Here is a 20945-nt window from a genome sequence, read left to right on the forward strand (position 1 = left end):
CCACGATACGACTGAAAAAATGACCCCTTTTGGCCTCATCACTTTCCAAAATCGACTGGGCAACTTCACCTCCGATCTGCTACCACACAGCGACGCGGCTACGAGCTCGATGTGCGTGTGGAATGGTTCGCGCAACGAGTGTCCTCGCCTTCCAGCTCCTCTAGACGAGCACAATATAAGCACATACCCTCGCAACGAAAGACTATGTGCGTCACATTCCGTACGGCCCGGAATCGCAGGCTTATTACCTCTTAGCAATAACAGCCGGGGTAAATAGCCGAACACACGCTTCCCTCGTCTTGCTCATTTGGTAGAGTCGCAAAATAGGTTAAGCGACTGTGAATTCCATTGATAGACGCGAATTGTAGGGCTAGCAGATTCCACGCGGCGAGGTTGCGTAGCAAGGTTGTTGCGACAGTTGCTGTTCTGTGACAGGTACCAGCATGTATCGTATAATTTGAAACCAGTGAAGGCTGGGGGAGATTTACGGCCGTGTATGCTGCATTGTGATACAATACGATCGGGGAGTGTACGTGGAATTAGGTCTGTTCCGTGCATAGCAGAGAGAACGTCGAATGGGCCCTTGTGTTCCACGATGAGTCGTCGAGTGACCTCCTTGCATTCTTGGGAAGTTGCAGGACATACGTCACGAAGAAAGCTGCTCGAGGCCGGTGTGTTGGGGGCGACATGCCCGCCGGGGATCCTGCATGCTGGGTGGCAGCGAGCAAGAGCTCTTAGATAATAAGCCATGATCCATGGCATAGCGCCCTTTCGACAGTCGTATTCGTCACAGACGATAGCGAAGTCGGTGAATGGTCGTTTTGATATACATCTTGCGACTCGACTGGCTCGGTGCAAACTGAGGCAAACTGAGATACTCTGAGATATTCATATCGAAGTGCAGGACCTTGAACAGTCGGTGTACAGCCTCGATATCACTATCGAGCAGCGGAATTATGTGAGGTGAGATAGACGATAGATTCTGGCCTTCAGCGAAATAGTCTAGCGCGAAATAGCCCTTAAAACTAGAGAGGCTTGGCTAAGGCAAGCCGATGAGCAGAGCAAGTGGATGCCAGGCTTTCCATTTCCGGACGGGTTAAGGATATCGTCCACGTTGTAGCTCAGTGTAATCACGAAGGTATCGCTGTCCTGCGTTAGCGATGTATCAGACATGATGCTAACGCTAATACTTGGTCAGAAAACACGAATGAAAGAGCATGTGTCGGGGGCATCAAAATTGATGTCGGCAGGCGTATCAGGTGGTGAGAAACAGTGAGAAGCAGCGTTCACGTCCGAGGGTGCTGATATGCGTTGCAGACGTGGAGACGAGGCACTAAAGTCCGAAGATGTCAAAGATCCATCATCACTGTGGCAGAAGCTTGATGGTCCATGCTGTTGACGACGAGTTGAAAATTGGAGAGTGAAATAAATCTAACAGAGACGGATAGAGCATAAGTCAAAATCGGCTCTCGAGTCGAATGCAGAAATCTTTCCGTATCGCAACTGCGTGCATGTCTGTAAGATCATTACTTTGTTGTATAATGACCGCACGAGAATGGATCGAAAATATCTCTCGGAATGTATGTGGCATAAACAGCGTGACCTCCGCAAATTAGCCTCGAAAAACAGTACACAGGCGGCTGCACACCTATACGACTGCTAGATGGACCTGCGGCAGAAAGCGACCCTACAGTCTTATGACCGGAGGCGTGTTGCTGAGATCTTCTGGTCCGAACTCTAGGGTCGTTCGAACGATAGCTTCTGGTTTTATTAAGTTTTTGTTGCTTTGCGAGGTATACAAAGGATATGAACAATATGGAACCTGGTAAGTGCCGGAGGAATTCATCAGGCAGAGTCGATGTATCCGTCCTAATGAAATATTCTTTCTGTACCGCGCTCTCATCTGGAGCGTTTTGTAGCCATTTGGCACATTCTTCTACAATATTGCCAATCCAGGGTGACCTAAACAAGCCTTTTAGTGGTGGCTTTGTGGCCTGTGGTAGAGGCTGCCTTTCGCCTGGCGCCTTGGGCATATCTTCGTGTGAGTCGGTCGCAACCCACAAGTCCCATCTTGCATTCGTATCCCAGTCATGGGTGAGCTTGAGACTTCTGTCCAGATACTAGTGGTCGTTGGTCGGGTGTACAATGGACGTTTTTAAGAGAACTGCACTCACCTTAGTGTCGATATTCTCATCGAGCACAAAAAGTGTGAATGGAGGTTCAGTAGTCATGGACTTTCGGGCAATATTCAAACCGCTCTCTACTCCCAAGTTCAAGAATCTTACGTGCGTTTCTCAGAGCGATGGTTGACGTCTGCTCGTGGAAGCTGATGAATACTTCCATGAGTGTCGTAAGTGAAGGTCGGTCATCCTGAGCGGTGACGTCATATCTCGCCGAAGCCGTCCAAGGCCAATGTGAATTGGATCACATTCTGCGCGCTATCAACAAGCATTTCAGGGTACGAGACTGATGCGATGAGAACAAGCACACCCAGCGGACATGTAAGTCTTGCCCTGTCACGATTCGATGCCGCAGGCCACCCATCTCTTCGGAACGGCTGAGCGCTTCTGCACATCGTCTGGTTCTTTTCTCGCCTTGGGAAGTGTGCTAACGCAGTGCCTTGATAGTCATGTCGTGGGTCTGTTCGACGGCCAAGGCTCAGATCAAAATGTCCAAAACAGATGCCAAAACCCTGGTCGATCTGGAGTCCTCCAAAAATGGGGTGGTAGACATCGTGGAGCGGAAAGCTTGCCCACCGCACGACATTCGGTCTGCTCTCAGGACACGATATAGCGCGACGAGAAAGTCGCAGCGTGCTACACTGAAGTTGAGGGATCCGATCTGTCCGAATCTTCTATCGGCCACCGGAACTTCGCAGCAGAACTAGCCGGCATGAAAGATCGCCTGGAGACAATCGCAACGCCACCAAGCCGTTTGACATCAGCTTAACAGTCCCGAATACCTCCAATATGAACGCTTTCGATGCACTGGCAGATGGTCTGGATGTAGCTTTCGAAGGCGACGAACTCATTCCAAGAGGACCAAGTTATCTCGAAAGGGCTATGAAGATTGCTTGTCTGCTCTTTGAGAGTATGGATCTGTTCAAGCCGGCCGTGACAAGCCTCCGCGCCCTCGCAGAGGCAGCCTGGGTTGCGGTAGGGGCGCACGCCTTGGCAATCGATACCTGCGCTTCCATAAAAGGTTAGACCAGTATCCTCTAGCCAGGTCCATAATGCCCGAATTGCACAAGGAAGGAGGCATGGAAGTTCTGGGGATTAGGCAAATTGCAATCTTCGAAACATTTGCGCAGATACTTCAGACTGAAGTATTTCCAGAGAAGATCCTACCAACATAGAACTTCTGCGACAGATTCATGAAATACGTTAACGCGCATCCTTCAACTTTCGACGGCATGTTGACTTCGGATGTTGGCCAACGAGGCAGTCCCTCGATAGTACACCAGTACCCATTTCCGTTTCGTGATGCCTGGAGGCCCAGAAGCGACCTTCAGAAGAAGCTTCGCAGGGCGAGTGCCAATCCAGCTGGGTACTGAAAGTGGCGGATTTGAGTATCGATGACCATCTGAAACAGCTGCGATACACTGCCGACCAAGAATTCAACGGCAACAATCCTGTCGCTCGATTGAATTTCATCGCAATCTTCTTGCTGTGTGTCGAGCTGCTGACCGCATTCGACGGACCATGGAGCGTGGCGCTCGATTCGATTTTGGCACGACGGATGGTCGGCAGGACGATCAAGTTTTTGTAAGAGGTGGATGCGGCAGAGACTACTGGAGTCAATGCCACGGGAGTCGTCGCCGCGCTGGCCACAGCATTTCGAGATCTTGGGAACTGAGCGCCGAAGGGTTTCTGTGGGATCCGTTGTAGAAGCTGAACGAAAATACATTTATTCTTTTAAAAGATTGGAGGAAGCTTTTGATCCGATGTCGCCGTTTGTGTTTGGATACACACTGATCGAGCCTTATGTAGTATTGCTGGGAAGGCTGGAGGAAATTCTTGGCCAGATGCTGCGGTCTATGGCTGAGCTTGGTCAGCTCCAGGGCCTCGGGTAACCGCTTCGAGTTCGACGACTGCTGTTATTTGACTGTGTGTACCTACAATGGCTGTTTGATTACAGTGTTCGCCTTGTGGTTGGACACTCGAAAATGGACTTTGGGGGGGAAATGATCTCGTTCTCATTTGCGCAGGGAGGTGAGGTGAAAGTATTGCAAGTGATCCATGCGTAGAAATCTTATCAAACCCGCTTTAAAAAGATGGTTTCAGAGTGAATAAAGTAGAAAAACTCAGATTGACAACTTGTTCCCATCCATGGGGTCGATACAAACACGTTCCCTCAAGGGACGTGAAGTAATAGACACTGACGCTCGACAAGATGCATAATAAGGGTAATCTTGATAACGACCATGATTATGTGCGCGTTACTGCGATCGTTGAAGAAACGACGGTTCTGCAATTTGAGAGATCGAGCGGTGGGCTGCTAAAGTGCGAAAACACCCGGGAAATGCAAAATGACGACAGTAGTTGGATTGCAATAGAGACAAAAATTGCTGACAGCGAAGAAAAGCGGATTGACAGGAATTCTGGTTTAGCAGTTGGTGCATAGTCCAGTTTGGCGTTCGCCCGTATCCCGGTTGCAATGACGCATCAAATATGGGAAATGAAATCGCACGAAGTTTACGTGTACCTCCGCTTGGAGATGAATTCAATGGGCATATGAAATGGAGCGCAATGGTGAGTGACGATTATCGAGATGTGTTATTACAATGGAGGTGGGACGGAGACGAAGGGAACAAAAAGGAAAAGAAATCGGGGCTCTCTCGAGGGACTAGTAGAGATCTTTGCTTGCACAAACAATGACCGGAAAAGGCAATACTTCGCGATATCGTCAACTATTTGCCTTGCGGCGGTGCTGGATTCTAGCAGCTGCGAGTGCGGACAGCACACGCCCGTCCTGAATTTAACAGCGTTCGAAGATTGCGGTATTCGTGTCCTATTTACCGTATCCTGGGGCCGTGATTAGCTTTGATCGGCAGCGCAGCCGTCGCTTGCCCCTCTTTCGTAGCCCCAACGTGTCAATAGATCCAGCGATGGAGTGGAGTGCAAGACATCTCGGCGCGATCCAAGCGGTACACCGAGACATGGCCGTCTCAACCGACTCTACCCCAGCCCATCACCGAGCACGCCGCGGTACCGCCGAGCGTCGTCCAGACTTCCCGCGGCCACCCCGCGTCAAGTCCGCGTCACGACCGAGTTTCAACGGCGCAAGCATGGAGATACATCGCTCTGGCGAAGCTGGGCCGCCCGCGCTCCGCTGCGAACAACGCCCGCGTATTCCTCCTGCCAAATCCCGCCTTCTGGCCGTTCTAGGCCAGCCATCTTGCCGTGCGCTGCTGTTACTGATGATGTTACGCCGCATCATCGCGCTGTCTTTCTCAATGGGGGCAGCTGTCCCGGTCAATGCCGGCAAATCGCCAGCACCGTTTCGAGAATGAGCAGCAACACCGGATGTCAGGACCTCAGTATCACGATGTGCAGACGCAACACCCGTGGCAGATGTCGTTCTGCGCAGAGCTGGTCCTCGGAATCTAGCTTGGAAAGCTACCCCTCAATGCTGCGAGAGCTCGCAGAGTTACAGGGATGCGGTGTCGGCGTCACAACTAGGCGCCGATGAGCTCCTCGCGCGTACCACTCAGGTACTGACACTATCGATGCAATTGCATGGTCAAGCTTCGAATTAAGCGGGTATTCAGGGTGGGCAGCTCGTCAAGCGCGTCCCGCTGGACGCGTAGTACGATTGGGTGCGACCCCGCACCATCTGCGATCAGAGGCATTCCCAAGACGACCGCAACTCCCGCAGCCCTGGTGGGCCACTCGTCTGCGAAAACGCTCTGCAAGCTGGAGTGGGGAAGCTAACCGTAACACATTCAATGACCAAAGATTGGGCTTGGGCCCAAATGTGCAGGCGGAAGCTGTCCTGAGTAGGCTATATAAACCCCTCTCATCCGTATGTCCACTGTCCTACATCCCACACCAACTCCTTTGTGCATAAACCCCCTTACCCCCAGGACGCACTTTTACAAATACGTCACGAACTACTGCAAGAGGTACCCTACAACCCCGGCAGCACATCCTAGAGTTTCCACTAATCCGGGTTGCGTCAGGATTACCGTGTCTCTTGATATATAAACACCTTCGAATACCTCTCTCAGCTTCCAAGCTCTCACATCACACAAAATGGTATTTCTCCGCTCATTTTCACGGGTTGCCCGTCCTGCCTCCTCCCTGCTCTCCGCACGAGCCGGTCCTCGCCTCGCTCCAGGAGCCTCCTTCGCTCGCCAGCCAAATGCGATCCGAACGCTAACAGCAACTTCCACACAACAGGGTAAAGTACTTCTCGTACTGTACGATGTAAGCCAACCCCATCCCCATTGAGGCCGCTCAAAGCTGACAACAGTAGGGCGGTATCCACGCCGAGCAGGAGCCCCAGCTCCTAGGAACGACCGAGAACGAGCTCGGTATCCGCAAGTGGATCGAGGACCAGGGACACACTCTTGTCACCACCTCAGACAAGGAGGGCGAGAACTCCAAGTTCGACCAGGAGCTCGTCGACGCGGAGGTCATCATTACCACCCCGTAAGTCAATGCTCCTTTTGGCAGCTTACCCCGCATACGCGTATCCGATCGCGCCCGCCCCACTATCTCCCCGCATCTGTGACAAATTTGGAAATTGTACATATGCTAACACACCGGATCCGCAGCTTCCACCCCGGTTACCTCACTGCTGAGCGCCTCGCCAAGGCGAAGAAGCTCAAGCTCGCCGTCACTGCTGGTATCGGTTCCGACCACGTCGACCTCAACGCCGCCAACAAGACCAATGGCGGTATCACTGTCGCCGAGGTCACCGGCTCCAACGTCGTGTCCGTCGCCGAGCACGTTGTTATGACCATCCTCACCCTCGTCCGCAACTTCGTCCCCGCCCATGAGCAGATCGCTGCCGGCGAGTGGGACGTCGCTGCCGTCGCCAAGAACGAGTACGACCTCGAGAACAAGGTCGTCGGTACCGTCGCTGTCGGCCGTATCGGTGAGCGTGTGCTCCGCCGTCTCAAGCCCTTCGACTGCAAGGAGCTCCTCTACTTCGACTACCAGCCGCTCGCTCCCGAGGTGGAGAAGGAGATTGGCTGCCGCCGCGTTGACACGCTCGAGGAGATGCTCGCGCAGTGCGATGTTGTCACCATCAACTGCCCTCTGCACGAGAAGACGCGCGGCCTCTTCAACAAGGACCTCATCTCCAAGATGAAGAAGGGCTCGTGGCTCGTCAACACCGCCCGCGGCGCCATCGTCGTCAAGGAGGATGTCGCCGAGGCCCTCAAGTCCGGCCACCTCCGCGGTTACGGAGGTGACGTCTGGTTCCCCCAGCCTGCGCCCAAGGACCACCCGCTCCGCTATGCCCAGAACCCCTGGGGCGGAGGCAACGCCATGGTTCCCCACATGTCTGGTACCTCGATCGACGCACAGAAGCGTTACGCCGACGGCACCAAGGCTATCCTCGACTCGTACTTCAGCGGGCGCTTCGACTACCGGCCGCAAGATCTCATTGTCCACAATGGCGACTACGCGACGAAGGCTTACGGCCAGCGCGAGCCTGCGAAGAAATAGGCGGTGTTTGATTGTTGCATGATTCCCACGTGTATTTCCTAGTTGTTCGAATGGAGTCGGATTGATGGGAAATTTCTAGGTGTTTTACCATGACCATGATAAATGCATAACTTTGAACTCCAAAGAAGTTTCCGTCTTTCATGTTTGCATAGCTGTGATCTGGACAACGTATTTCCAGGCTCTGCCCTGGTAGATGCTGACAACATAGCAGGGTTTATGTGGTCACAAACATATGCCTTCCGAGTTTCACACGACTACTGCGCACGCGTCGTTCTTTCCCACTCTCGACAATTTTCTCTCGCATATATCACAATGTCGGTGCGAAACACGTTACATCGAGAACTTGTCCCTATTTCTCGAGAGTCACAGCCATCGCACAAAGAAAATATGACCGATAGTTACCAAAGCCCTTTGCAAACGTGCGCCTTATCGAAACTTAACCTCCACGCATCTCTCCCCCACAACATTCCGGGATCAATCTGCTCCGCCAGGTACCTACACGACGCATTGCACGGATTCGCCAGCGCCTTCACAACAGCCTGCTCGTCATACCCACGAATCGGAATCGTGGGCTCACCTTGCGATCGCACGACCAACGCCACGCCCTTGAGTTCGTGGATCCAGCGCTGCGCAAGGCTCCGCCTGGCGTCGTTAATGCTTGTCCAGGAACGCACCTATGGTGGAAGATGGAAGCTATAACTCACTCTCTCGCAAATATCCAGAAGAACGTTTCGGCGCAGCGCCCAAATCCCTTTTCGGGCTCCTGGAAGGGGTCCAAGAAAGCGGCACCACGCCGTTGGCCCTCGTCCTTGGGAGCCAAACCGCACTCCTCCATCCAGAGCTGGCGTCCGTGGTTCACCACCGTAGCGCGGTTGGAGTCGCGCTGGAAGGCGCGCGCATCGGGGATGGTCGCACCGAGAAAGGCGTGTGTTTCTTTGACTAGGCCGCGCCGCCACGGCAGCGTCGCGCCATGGGCCGGCACTGTGTGCTCCTCGTACACGGCAATGGAGACCATGGCCGGCGCGTGGCTCTGCTGCGTCGCGTGGGCGGCGATCTCGAGACACCAGTTCGCGAAGCAGGAGAGGAGCGGGAGGTAGTAGTTTCTGCTTGTGGCGTCTGGGCGAGGGCGCGCGGCCACGGAGAGGAGCCAGCCAAAGTAGTCGTACACGGTGTACGCGGGCAGCGGGACGCCGCCGAGGGAGCACGAGATGTAGCCCAGGCCCCGCGTCGCGGGGTCGCGCTCGTCGAAGACGAGGTTCTGGCTTAGCATGCGCTGGACTATCGGAAACGAGTGGTGTATGCAATCGATGGTCTCCTGTCCGGTAATCCCATGTTCGTTCGGAGCGCAGTATGTCTCCAGGCCGTATTGCATTATCTCCAGACGTCAGTCTTCTGCCTGGACATCTGACAGGTAGAAGCTCACCTCTTCTATATTCCATCGGCAGGCCACCATGGGGTTTAACTTGCCGCTGGCATCAGACAGCTTGCCTTCCTCGGCGTTGCTGGAAGACATTATGGTTCAAGAGAGGTAGGGATCGCTACGCTGAGTATACGGCGACCAAGTACAGGAAGCTCTGGGTCGCTGCTTGTGCTGCAGCGAGGGAAGGCTGCGCAAGAGTTCGGGTCATCAGGCTGCATCCATGTTCTCCGCCCCCACATGGGCTGAAGACAGTTCCAGCCTTGGCTGTGTGGATAGCACCACCAGTCTCATCGTCACAGTAGGACGAAGATTCTTTTGGTGATTTCGTGGTGAGATGTCTCGTTTTGAATCGCCATGGACCCGGCCCCACATCTTCATCTCCTTTGAGTATCTTTCACTTTGGTTGCTGAATTCTAGAATTCAAACTGATGCTGGTCATCGTCTCTATTATTGGGAATAGTGGTGGGAAGTACAACGCGGAGCACCAATGTTAGTCAAGCGATGATGTTGGATGGGCCCGGAAAAGCGAAATGGGATCTTAGCATGACTAAGTATACTATGGACAAATCAAGCCAGAGATTGGAAAGGGCCTTGATGGCACGTCGCCAAAAGAGGGGTATATGATGTGTATGCAAGACGTACATGCAAAAAAGTCTATAACACTCAATGATCAATATCCACTGGAAACGCGTGTCCGCGACAACGATCTCCGCCGCTCATCTTCGTGCTCGTCGTCGCTATCGTCCTTGAATCCTTGCTCGAGCTCCCGGCTCAGCCGCCGGTCATCTTCCATCATGCTGCGTCTCTGCTCGAGCGCTTCCCTCCTACGCTCGTCGACAGGGTCAAACCCCACCATGCCCTCGCCCTCCTCGTCGTCAAAAAGGTCCTCCTCGGCATGCTCGCCGCCGCTCCCGTCTACAATTACCCGCCTCCCTCGCAGCCAGCTCGAGGGCACAAAGAGGTTGGTCAGGGCATCGGAGATCTTGGTGCGCCAGGACGCGGTGCTCTGGGCGACGCCGGCGGGCATGGGGAGGTACTGGCTGTAGCGGGTGCGGTGGCGGCGCACGAAGGGGATGATGGCGTAGGCGAGGGCGACGTAGAGGATGGCGGCGAGCACGAGCGGCACGAGGAGGCTCTGTGGGTGCGGCGTCAGCGGGCTTCAGCTATGCTGCGTAGCTGGGGTGGAGTGGCTAGCTGGAGCTGGACTGGGACGTAGCAGGCGCAACGGGGCACCCGACTCCAGCCGTCTGTCGCAGCTGGCAGGCACTCACCTTGACCAAGTGCGCGAAGCCGGCCATGGTGGATGGTCGCCGGCTGACGAGCACCGCGCGTTGGGTAGGCGGGCAGCCGTGGGCGGGGCGCTGGGGCTGTACGCGGCGACAAGGAAAACGGTGTGTGTGTGGGCACGCTGCGGGCGCGGGGAGGGCAGCTGCAGCTGTGCTCGACTGCCGGCTGTCGTGCGGCTTCTCCAGGCTTCGACGTCAACGAGGTGAAGTCCAAACAGACTTGCGATGGGGGTGCAGGCGGCGCAGGAGGCCGGAGCGCAGGCCGGAGCGGCGCCGCGCAGCGATCCAAGCACGCCTCAGGGGCGCGTGGAGTGGCGTTCCACCGCCCAATGCGGGTTCTTGGGACCGCGACTGCACGAGACTTGCGCTCCTCAGCTGCGAGAGCGCTGCGGTACCTGCATCCGACCCCGAGGCTGTCGCGAGGGTGCTTGGAAGCTCAGCAGAGCCCCTTAATGCGCGTAGTTGGCTCCCGCGGCCACTAGAGGCTCGAGGCTCCCGACCGCATCAGCGACCCGCACCGCAGCCCACGGCGACACGACACCACGCCAGCACCGCAGACGCAGCGAACTGCCCCGCCCCGCACACGACGTTTCAGGCGCCCTGGGCCGCCAGCACTGGCTGTCGACGCCTCCACGCCAGCGCCCCCGCGGGAACCGCACACGACGTCGAGCCGCCGCCGCCGCATCGCATAACGGCGCCGCGACGCATAGACGATGTTCTCCGGCACGTCGCAGGACAAGGGGAGGCAGAGCTCCGCGGGCAAGTTCTTCGGCCGCCGCCACCACAAGGACAAGGACAAGCCCGGCAATGAAACCCATCTGTCGACACAGAGCCCCCCAGGCAGCGCCCACGGCTCGCAGTCGTCGCGACACTCCCACCGCCACTCGAGCTCCGTAGCCTCCGTCGACCGCCCGCTGTCCCTCGGCCCGGAGCAGGGCCTGGCCATGCAAGCCGGCGTGTACTCGAGCATCCCCGTGCCCTCGTTTGAGCAGAACTCCAACGCCCCGCGCCTGGTCGACTCGTACGCGGCGCCCCAGCCGCACCACCTCGACAAGGGCGGCGCCGACTTCCACCAGTACCCCGTCTTCGACGCCTCCAAGATGCCCCAGAACGGGTACGCGAGCGCCGCGCCGCCGCGCCCGCCTCCCCACGGCACCGGCACCGCCATGGCCTCGTCCCAGCCCGGCGACAGAGGCGTGTCCATCCAGCAGTGGGGCTCGGCAGGCCGAGGCAGCAATGGCAACACCTACAATTCGTACACCGACTCCGCCAACAACACGCGCGCGTCGTCGGACCAGGCGAGCGTCTACTCTAATGACTCCAGAAACCGCACCTCCAATGTCTACTACCCGCAGCAGACCCAGTCTCAGTCCACTTTTTCTTCCATCGGCCTCGACACCGGCAGCCTCCTCCCCATGGCTGCTTCCACGCCCCGCGATTCGCACCGCTACTTGCTACACTCGAACCAACCCTCTGCTTTCTCTTCCACGTCGTCGTTTGGGCAGCAGGGGCAGAATGGCTTCGCGATACAAAGACCGCCAGACCATGTCGTGGAGCAGGAATTTGTGAAACTCATGGAAAGGAGAGGGTGGAAGAGCTTGCCAGAGCAAGCGCGGCGGCAGATGGAGGCCTACAAGATTGACAAGAAGTGGACATTGGTGCACCAGGACAAGCTGGCCGAGTTCAAGCACGAAGAAAGAAAGAGACAGACACAGCGGCAGACGTATGTGGGAGGCGCAAATCCAGACGTGTTGGCGAGGGCTGAAGAGGAGGGCTCACCCGAGTGGTACGTCAAGAAGGTCATGGACAACTCCATCACGTTGAAGCAGATGTCGAGCTTGGAAATTAGCCTCCGAACGCAGCCAATTGCCTGGGTGCGAGGATTTATTGAGGCGCAGGGTCAGATTGCGCTCACCAATGTGCTGGCCAAGATCAATCGCAGGAAAGGACAGGGGCCAGCACCACCACCCAATTCGGTCCTGCAAAAGGCGGAAAACGATACGGAGCGCGAGTACGAGATCATCAAGTGTTTGAAGGCGCTGATGAACAACAAGTACGGCGCCGACAATGCGCTGCAGTACCCATCCATCATCCAAGCGTTGGCCTCGTCCCTCATCTCTTCGCGCTTGAACACGCGAAAAGTAGTGTCAGACGTCCTGACCTTTCTCTGCCACTTCGGCGGCGGTGCTGGTCACGAGAAGGTTCTCCAGGCGCTCGATGCTCTCAAGACACAATATGGCGAGAATGGACGGTTCGACGCATGGATGCGTATCGTGGAAGTCACAGTCGATGGGCGCGGAAAGATGGGCTCATTGGTCGGCGCTTCTGAAGAGGTCCGCAGCGGAGGTATTGGTGTGGAGAATCTGCTAATGGAATACGCAATCGCTACACTGTTCCTCATCAACATGATTGTAGATGGCCCAGATCGAGACTTGCAGCTCAGGATGCATATCCGAGCACAGTTCACCGGATGCGGCATCAAGCGCATTTTCAAGAAGATGGAGGGCTTTCAGTACGATGTTATTGACAAGCAGATTGAGCGGTACATGACGAATGAAGCTGTCGATTATGAAGAGTATCTGGAAACGGAGAACAACTCAATGGCCGACGATGTGGAGGGCGAAGGCAAGGACCTCAACGACCCGATCCAAATCGCGGATGCGATCAACAGCAAGATCATCAACACTCGAGAGCAGGACTACTTTGTTTCGGCGATGCAGCATTTGATGATCATTCGAGACACCAACGGCGAAGACCGATTGAAGATGTTTCAGCTCGTGGATTCGATGCTCAGCTACGTTGCTATGGACCGCCGTCTGCCGGATATGGACCTGAAGCAGAGTCTGAACTTCACCGTGCAGTCTTTGCTCGACAAGCTGTATACCGACTCGGAAGCGCGACAAGTACGAGACGAGGCGATTGAAGCTCGACAGATTGCAGATTCTGCGATCGCCGAGCGCGACGAGGCAAAAGCCCAGCTCGAATTGGGTGCTGATGGCTTGGTGCACAAGCTACAGAAACAGCTCGCGGAACAAGAGAACATCATCGCCGTGCGAAGCAGGCAGATTGAGCAGATGAAAGCCGAACTAGCGGAGATTTCGAGGATAAGAGCCCAGGAACTCCAACGGAACGAGCTCGAGACACGTGAGCTGTACTTGATGCTTAGGGATGCTCAAGACGTTGCAGCTTCAGCCGCCAAGAACAAAGGAAAGGAAGGCCTGGGTGCTGGCGATCCTGCGCAAATGCAAGGCATTTTGGATCGCGAGAGGCTGATGAACCGCCTCGAGATTCAGTTGCAAAGAGCGAAGACGCAGGCTACTCTTGAGGGCAAGGTGCTAGGTCAGGTACAGCCGAGCGAAAAGCTGAGAGAGCTCAGAGAAAGAATGGAGGGCCAGGTCGATGGAGACTTTGACGGTGTTGATCCTAGCTCTCTCGGCACATCAAGAGCGAAGAGCGGTGTCGTACGAAGAAAGCCTGTTGGAGGCAACCTTGACGAGGATGAGGCCATGCCGGACCTTGCTGAGGATGACGAAGAAGAAGCCGTCATTGAGAAGCCTCGACTCATCCAGATGCACAAGCCTAAGCTCAGCAATGCAGGTCGCGCTCCCGAGGGCTTGCTGGACGAGATCGCATCGAAAGTCAAACAATACGGCGACTCAGACGAAAGTCAAGGTGCCACACCAGATGCAGAGATGGCTGGAGCTGAAGGTCAAAGCGAGGCACCCAAAGCTGGCGCACCTCCCCCACCACCGCCACCGCCGCCTCCACCTCCTGGGCAGCTTGGATTCCCTGCCAATATACCCCCGCCTCCGCCCATGCCTGGCATGAACGGTGCTCCGCCGCCACCTCCGCCTCCGCCGCCGCCTCCACCCCCCGGTGCGCTTGGCTTCCCGCCTGGCATTCCTCCGCCGCCTCCTATGCCTGGTCTCGATGGCAGCATGCCTCCGCCACCACCTCCGCCTCCTCCGATGCCAGGTGCAAAACGGCCTGGCTTCCCGAAGGCACCTGCTTTTGGTCCTGCTTCTGTACACTTGTCGGGGCCGCGACCAAAGAAGAAGCTCAAGGCGTTGCATTGGGACAAGGTCGATTCGCCGAGCTCAACGGTTTGGGCAGAACGTATGACTTCAGAGGAGAAAGAGGAAAAGTATCGGGAGCTCAAGAACAAGGGTGTACTGGACGAGGTCGAGAAGCTGTTCCTGGCGAAGGAGATCAAGGCAATTGGCAAGAAGGCGGCCAAAAAGGACGAGAAGAAGCAGATCATCTCCCGCGACTTGATGCATACCTTCCAGATCAGCATGTCCAAGTTCTCGCAGTACCCGGCTGAAGAGCTTACGAGCATGATCATCCACTGCGACACCAAGATCCTTGATGACCCTGTTGTGATGGAGTTCTTGCAGAAGAACGACCTCTGCGATGTTCCAGATAACGTCGCGAAGCTCATGGCCCCGTTCTCGAAGGACTGGACTGGACCTAATGCTAGCGAAAGCAAACGTGAACAGAATCCCGAGGATCTCACGCGAGAGGATCAGATCTATCTGTACACGGCATACGAGCTGCACCACTACTGGAAGAGTAGGATGCGGGCTCTCAGTCTGACTCGCACCTACCAAATCGAGTATGAAGAGATCTCCAGTAAACTGCTCGAAATCTCCAAAGTGGCAGACAGCCTGCGTAGCTCCGTCAGCTTGATCAGCATTCTGGGTCTCATCCTTGACATTGGTAACTTCATGAACGACGCAAACAAACAAGCAACCGGCTTCAAGCTTTCCACCCTAGGCCGATTAGGCATGCTGAAGGACGATAAGAACGAATCCACTTTCGCCGATCTTGTCGAGCGCATCGTCCGCAACCAGTACCCCGGCTGGGAAGACTTCACTGAAGAGATTAGCGGGGTTGTCAAAGCCCAGAAGATCAACGTCGAGCAGCTACAGACGGATGCGAAGAAATACATCGACAACATCAAGAATATCCAGATGTCGCTTGACTCTGGCAACCTCTCCGACCCGACCAAATTCCACCCCGAAGACAAAGTCGCTATAATAGTGCAGAGACACATGAAGGAGGCCCGACAGAAGGCAGAGCACCTGCAGGTATTCTTGGAGGACATGGCCAAGTCGTACGACGACATCATGGCCTTCTACGGCGAAGACCCCACCGACGATAGCGCCAGACGCGACTTCTTCGCCAAGCTGGCCAACTTCGTCGTAGAGTGGAAGGCACGTTCCCCCTCCCTGTCACTTTCCCCTATGCCACTAACGCGAAATACAGAAATCCAAGGAGAAGAACCTCCAACTCGAAGAACTTCACCGCCGCAACGAAGCCAACATCCGCCGCAAAGCCGCAGGCCCCAACCCCCTCTCCTCCGCCTCCCTCGCCAACGACACCGGCGACGGCGCGCCAAAATCCCCTGCCAACACGGGTGCCATGGACGACCTCCTCAAGAAACTGCGCGATGCGAAGCCCGAAGCGAGAGATCAGAGGGATCGCAGGCGCCGTGCGCGCTTAAAGGACAGGCACCAGGTGAGGGTTGCGAGTGGGCAGAAAATGCCTGAGATTGGGGTGAATATGGAGGAGGAAGCACAGGAAGAAGAGGAGGGTGGGAGTGGTAGGGGCATGTTGAGTCCGAGTACGGACGGCGGAGAGAGTGTGGTTGGTGAGAGTGTGAGGAGTCCTACGGACGCGACCGCGGCTGCGGGTGGGGATGTCGCGGACCGCGCGGCGGCGATGCTGGAGGGTCTGACTGGCTCCTCCGTAGCTAAAGACGGCTCGCTAGTCATTCGGAGGAGAAGAGAGAACGCGGATTCTGAGCGTGAGAGGAGGCGGAGACGGAGACAGCAGGCATCTACCGCGAGCAGCGCGCGTAGTGAAGATGGCGGCGGGTTGATGAGCCCAACTATACCTGAAGAAGGGGAGGATGGGGTCAGGAGGGGCAGCGTGGTTAGTGGGGACGGCAGCGAGGAGGGCCCCCAGACGCCGATTACAATTGTGAGTCCGCCGAGTCCGGATGGGAAGCGCGCGGATGAAGAGAGGAAGTTGCCGACGCCGCCGCCGGAGTGAGCGGCCGAGCCTTCGAATGAAGCAGAGGAAAGGGATTGTTGTTGTTTGAGGATAGAAGCATAACGCAGTATCGAGGTTTTGTTGCACTTTACGCTACGAACGAGGACGTGGTTTTGGATATGCGCGATGCGATGCGATGCCGGCGCTGCGACGTAATACTAGCATTGGGGGCGTTGGACAGGATGGTGGATGGGTGGCATATCGATAGTTAATACCATGATGTCGGATGTTTACTGATGGTGTCTTTTCTCCTGTCTTGATGCTGTGTTGGTAGTGGCAGAATGTCGTGGTGTTGTAAGGGTTCTGTTACCAGCATGGTGCATAGGCACCTAGTAGACGTTATTGGTACGTTTCAATCCACGAGTACACGCTTTGAGCACCGCCACAGATCCAAGCTCGATGATCGTCAGGTCGCGAGGCGTGGACACGGGGTAGGTGGACCCTGAGCAGATCGTTATTTTTACTTGGAACTAGCTGGTTTTGGGGGTTGCGGTTCGGCTCTCCGCCAGATGTCCGGTGTGGAATTTGTGCGTCTGGGTTTGCGGACGGGATTCATCTAATTGAGTTGTTTCCATTGGACAGAGCGGGACAGGTGGAGAGGTATGGCATGCATAGGGTTCATGGTCAGATCTGAATGGGGAGGTGCGCTGTTTCAACTCGATTGTTTGGGCAGTCTGCGTGCACTATCGATTTGGGTGGGTCTTGAAGATGAGAGTTTGAACCTTTCAAGCACAACGGGTATGCCTCCGAACATGGAAACTTTCTGTCTTCAATGGTCCAACGTCGAAGAGTCCTGGTTATGGTACTGGTAACTCCCACTCCACCAATCTCATAGTCTCGTACGCAATGCATTCGGAGATCTCGCGATAGAATACCAGCCCTAAAGCTAACGCTAGATGTGACTAGTTGCCGTCGCTAGAAAACGTGCAGCCGCACGATCGCCACTAGTGAATTAGCCTCACCTACGCGAATCTTGAGACCACCGGTCTCGTTGTCGAGGAAGGGGAATACGATCTCTCCTGTTTCAAAACGTACCCGCGAGTCAAAACCATAACAAACACACGTCCCTCTTTGTGGCATACCTGCCGTGATCTTTGGCAATACGAACAGATGCTGTCAAGGAAATCATAGAGATGGAAGTGCAGCAGTCTTCGCAGTAACTGACAGCTCCATCAGGAAGCTACGTGGTAGAGGTTGTTTGGACTGCGAATCGACCTGAACCCCACCAAAAAGTCGCACTTGAGTTGGCTTTCGCTTTTACCTGTAGGATTGAGAGCTAGCCACATTGAACCTCGATGGACTGGCATACGCTTGCATGCTTGCGGAAGGGGATTAATGAGTGAAACCCCCAGAACCTGCTTACCTGACTCCCCACTGCAACCTCACCATCTGCCTGGGTTTACCATGACAGGGTTAACACAAACCCAGTCACTAGCTCCAATCTCAAACAAAACAGCATATCGCCTCCACAACAAAGTCAATAGATTGTTGAGGCTGTTTCTATTCTTGTCACCTTTCTCGCAGAATTCTCAAGATGTATTAAACATTGCTATTGCACTGCTGCTTTCTCCAGCTATCAAATCAGACATTCGCTTTCTCCGACTGACCGTTTTCTTTCTTTCCACAGGCTGAACGTCGTCCCGTCTCTCGCTTCACAACCAGATTATCCTGTTTTTTTTATAATGTATATTTCAACATCGCTCGTTGCTGTTCTGGCTGCGGCAAGCACTGCTCAGGCCCTCCAATTCTCCGATGCTACCGCAAGAGCGTCAAATACCAAACGTGGACTCATTTCCAAACTCCTGGGCGGATTCATAGGCTTCAAGACACAGGACACTACCGTGTGCCCTGATGTATGGAGCGAGATCTCTGAGACGCTCACGGCGCAATTCCTGGCAGATGGCCAATGCACAGACGCTGCTCGCGCAGCCATCAGATCTGCTTTCCATGACTGCTTCAACGGCGCCTGCGACGGATCACTCATCCTAGCCGGTGAGTGCTCGAGAATCGAGAACACCGGTCTCGCCCGTCTCTGCGGAAACCTGGGAAACCTAGCCACAGAGAAAGACGTCGGCGTCGCCGACCTCATCCAATTCGCTGCCGGTATGCACATCCTTGTACTCGGTCTTAAACCCCGCATATACTGACCCTCCCAGCCCACGCCATTAAGACCTGCCCCGGCGGACCCACCGTCCCCGTCCTCGTCGGCCGTCCTGACTCCTCAAACGCCTCCCCCGCCGGCCTCCTCCCCTCGGGCAACACCGCCGCCTCCGACCTCATCAAGCGCTTTGCCGCCCGCGGTTTCTCCGCCATCGACCTCGCCGCCCTCATCGGCGCCCACACCGCAGCCCGCAACCGCATCAGCGTCCCCGACAAAGCCAATCTCACCATGGACTCCACCCCAGGCCAGTGGGACAGCAAGTACTACTCGGAGACAATCAACGGGAGGGCGCCCGTCACGCTTCCGAGTGATAAGAGTCTTGCGAATCATCCTGTCACGGGCATTCTAATGAGGGGCTTTGCGGCGAGTCAGGGGGCGTGGAGTGCGGCGTTTGTGCCGGCCATGGCGAAGATGAGTATGTTGGGGGTGGATAAGGACGGGCTGGTGGATTGTACGTCTGCGTTGCCGGGGGGCAGTCGGAAGAGGGATGTCAGGCGGTCAAATGTTTTTGAGCGGTTGGGGTGGTAGCGACGATAGATTGGAAATTTTGCTTATTGTTTATTGGGAGAGAAGTGTGTACGAATAAGGGTTATACCACGAGGTTCACGGGGATGGCGTTTCGGGTTGACTGTTTCCAAGGTCACTTTTGTTATTGTGCAAACCACGAATTCATAATTCCAACTATCTCCGTTCTAAGCATGTCTCATCGCTATAAATCTGTGGGACTTCTGATTGTTTTCGAAACAGTCTTGCACTGTGTTTTTTCCTGGCGCCGGCCTGTTGTAGAGAATGGTCTACATATTTTCGTGCCATCTCGAATGTAGAGAAGCTGTTTGTTGAATATCCGCAGTGCAATCCTGAGAACTTTTGCAGGCAGGGCAGCTTACTACAAGGTGCTGTACACCGCAGCGAAAAGATCAAGAAGAACGGATTCATCTGGAGCAATGTCCTCGATGAATCGTCCAATTTGGAAAATGGCATTAAACAGTTTCGATGTCACCTTCTGACGCAGCAGACAACTCTAGAAAGTAGTAGACGATTCGAACCGATTGGCGCTCTATACATAACCCGTAATAATAGCTGGGAAGCTGGCGGATTTTCAACGGTATCATGAGAGCTGTACTTCAGATGAACACGACTCTGTTGCACGATTGCATAAACAGGTGGCCCGTAACTGACCAGATCAGTCCTGCGCTCACTGATTATACCAGAACATGTTTCCAGAAGTCATTGATGCGTTCAATCTTAGGATACAATTGATTTCGAGTCCATGACGTAATCGTCCCACTCTCGCCTTGTCGTCGTAAGTCTACAAAGACGACAGGCCGGACTAACTTCCACAAAACCAATATTAATTGCTTAATCGAAATCAACTGGCAAGTTGATGTTCCTTTCTGTTGAACGAAAGCTCCTGCGCGACTCCGTCAAGTCGTCGAGCTTCCACCAGGCTCAACAACAAGCGAAAGCATTTCATTTCTTACGAACTTTGTTTGTCAACATCTGCACGACACAAAAACGGGAAGAGAACCCATCAGGAATAATAAGGAAGCTATACAAACACCACTACACGACCCGCACCATGGCCGAAACCAAACCCAAATACACACTCTCCTCCCTCCTTGACACGCTCCTCCCAACCGTCCACCTCACGAAGCCACCTCCACACCCCACACACCCGTCCCTCACCCCTGTCATCTCATCCCTCCTCCTCCACCCCACTATAGAAGCTGCTCTACACCTCCTCAACGCCGACCTACCCTCCGCGCACTTCCTCGTCCGCCACATGCAGGCCCCGCCCGCTATTGAAGGAATGCTTCTGCACTCCATCCTGCATCGCAGCGAGGGCGACATTCCGAATGCACGCGCGTGGGCTAGCGACGCCGTCGATGCGAGCGATGGGTGGGTCCCGAAGCACAAGGGGGAGGAGCGGCTGGACTTGGACACGGTGCAGGCGATGAAGGGAAAGGTGTTGGGTGGAGCGCGGTTTGTGGAGTTTGTGTATGGCGGCGATAAGGCAGGTGCGGAGCGCCTGATTGATGATGTTGAGAGGTGGAGAAAGAAGAAAGGGGCAGAAGGGGGGAATGAACTTGCAGAGAGGGTGCGCGCAGAGTTGGGGAAGGTGCTGGAGTGGTGTAGGAAGAAGTTTGGGGAGGAAGAGTGGACAGATGCGAGTGCAGCGTGGGTGAAGCATGGGGAGGAGGTCCGCAAGATGGGGGAGGACATGGTCAGCGGTGCCAAGGAGTTCCGAGATTTCTGAGACAATACCGGTAAACCTTGTCATATCACAGCGTTTCCACGATTGCAGAACCAGCCTGTGGCAGGGGGTATTTCTGCGAGCGTACTTA

General features: G+C 55.1%; 7 protein-coding genes across 7 annotated transcripts; 4 read left to right on the plus strand and 3 right to left on the minus strand.

Annotated features, from left to right (window-relative positions):
* Positions 1-946: 946 nt before the first annotated feature.
* On the minus strand, positions 947-2378 carry CC84DRAFT_218565 (uncharacterized protein). The gene is made up of 3 exons (XM_018185622.1): positions 2175-2378; positions 1649-2120; positions 947-1144 (listed from the first exon to the last, which is right to left on the minus strand). The coding sequence occupies exons 1-3, from the start codon at positions 2229-2231 to the stop codon at positions 1131-1133; spliced, it is 543 nt and encodes a 180-aa protein (XP_018032154.1). The 5' UTR covers positions 2232-2378; the 3' UTR covers positions 947-1130.
* A 3876-nt stretch (positions 2379-6254) lies between these two features.
* CC84DRAFT_1190009 (uncharacterized protein) lies at positions 6255-7676 on the plus strand (the record flags this gene model as incomplete). Its single annotated transcript, XM_018181089.1, has 3 exons — positions 6255-6428; positions 6478-6653; positions 6779-7676. 3 exons carry the CDS (start codon positions 6255-6257, stop codon positions 7674-7676), a joined length of 1248 nt encoding a protein of 415 aa, XP_018032155.1.
* Positions 7677-8016: 340 nt separating this feature from the next.
* CC84DRAFT_1167941 (uncharacterized protein) lies at positions 8017-9008 on the minus strand. The gene is made up of 2 exons (XM_018179290.1): positions 8381-9008; positions 8017-8318 (listed from the first exon to the last, which is right to left on the minus strand). The coding sequence occupies exons 1-2, from the start codon at positions 8944-8946 to the stop codon at positions 8075-8077; spliced, it is 810 nt and encodes a 269-aa protein (XP_018032156.1). The 5' UTR covers positions 8947-9008; the 3' UTR covers positions 8017-8074.
* Positions 9009-9826: 818 nt separating this feature from the next.
* Positions 9827-10394, minus strand: CC84DRAFT_1046480 (uncharacterized protein; the record flags this gene model as incomplete). Its single annotated transcript, XM_018173420.1, has 2 exons — positions 9827-10231; positions 10368-10394. Coding segments are annotated over 2 exons (432 nt in total), but the record flags the coding sequence as incomplete, so codon positions are not given.
* Positions 10395-10842: 448 nt separating this feature from the next.
* Positions 10843-16486, plus strand: CC84DRAFT_219195 (uncharacterized protein). The gene is made up of 2 exons (XM_018185624.1): positions 10843-15598; positions 15651-16486. The coding sequence occupies exons 1-2, from the start codon at positions 11096-11098 to the stop codon at positions 16437-16439; spliced, it is 5292 nt and encodes a 1763-aa protein (XP_018032158.1). The 5' UTR covers positions 10843-11095; the 3' UTR covers positions 16440-16486.
* A 1522-nt stretch (positions 16487-18008) lies between these two features.
* On the plus strand, positions 18009-19258 carry CC84DRAFT_1167943 (peroxidase 40 precursor). Its single transcript, XM_018179291.1, has 2 exons — positions 18009-18542; positions 18596-19258. The coding sequence occupies exons 1-2, from the start codon at positions 18122-18124 to the stop codon at positions 19126-19128; spliced, it is 954 nt and encodes a 317-aa protein (XP_018032159.1). The 5' UTR covers positions 18009-18121; the 3' UTR covers positions 19129-19258.
* A 921-nt stretch (positions 19259-20179) lies between these two features.
* Positions 20180-20857, plus strand: CC84DRAFT_1153902 (uncharacterized protein; the record flags this gene model as incomplete). Its single annotated transcript, XM_018176858.1, has 1 exon — positions 20180-20857. The coding sequence occupies one exon, from the start codon at positions 20180-20182 to the stop codon at positions 20855-20857; it is 678 nt and encodes a 225-aa protein (XP_018032160.1).
* Positions 20858-20945: the final 88 nt, after the last annotated feature.

Source organism: Paraphaeosphaeria sporulosa (genome assembly GCF_001642045.1).
Source record: "Paraphaeosphaeria sporulosa strain AP3s5-JAC2a unplaced genomic scaffold CC84scaffold_10, whole genome shotgun sequence".
NCBI lineage: Eukaryota > Fungi > Ascomycota > Dothideomycetes > Pleosporales > Didymosphaeriaceae > Paraphaeosphaeria > Paraphaeosphaeria sporulosa.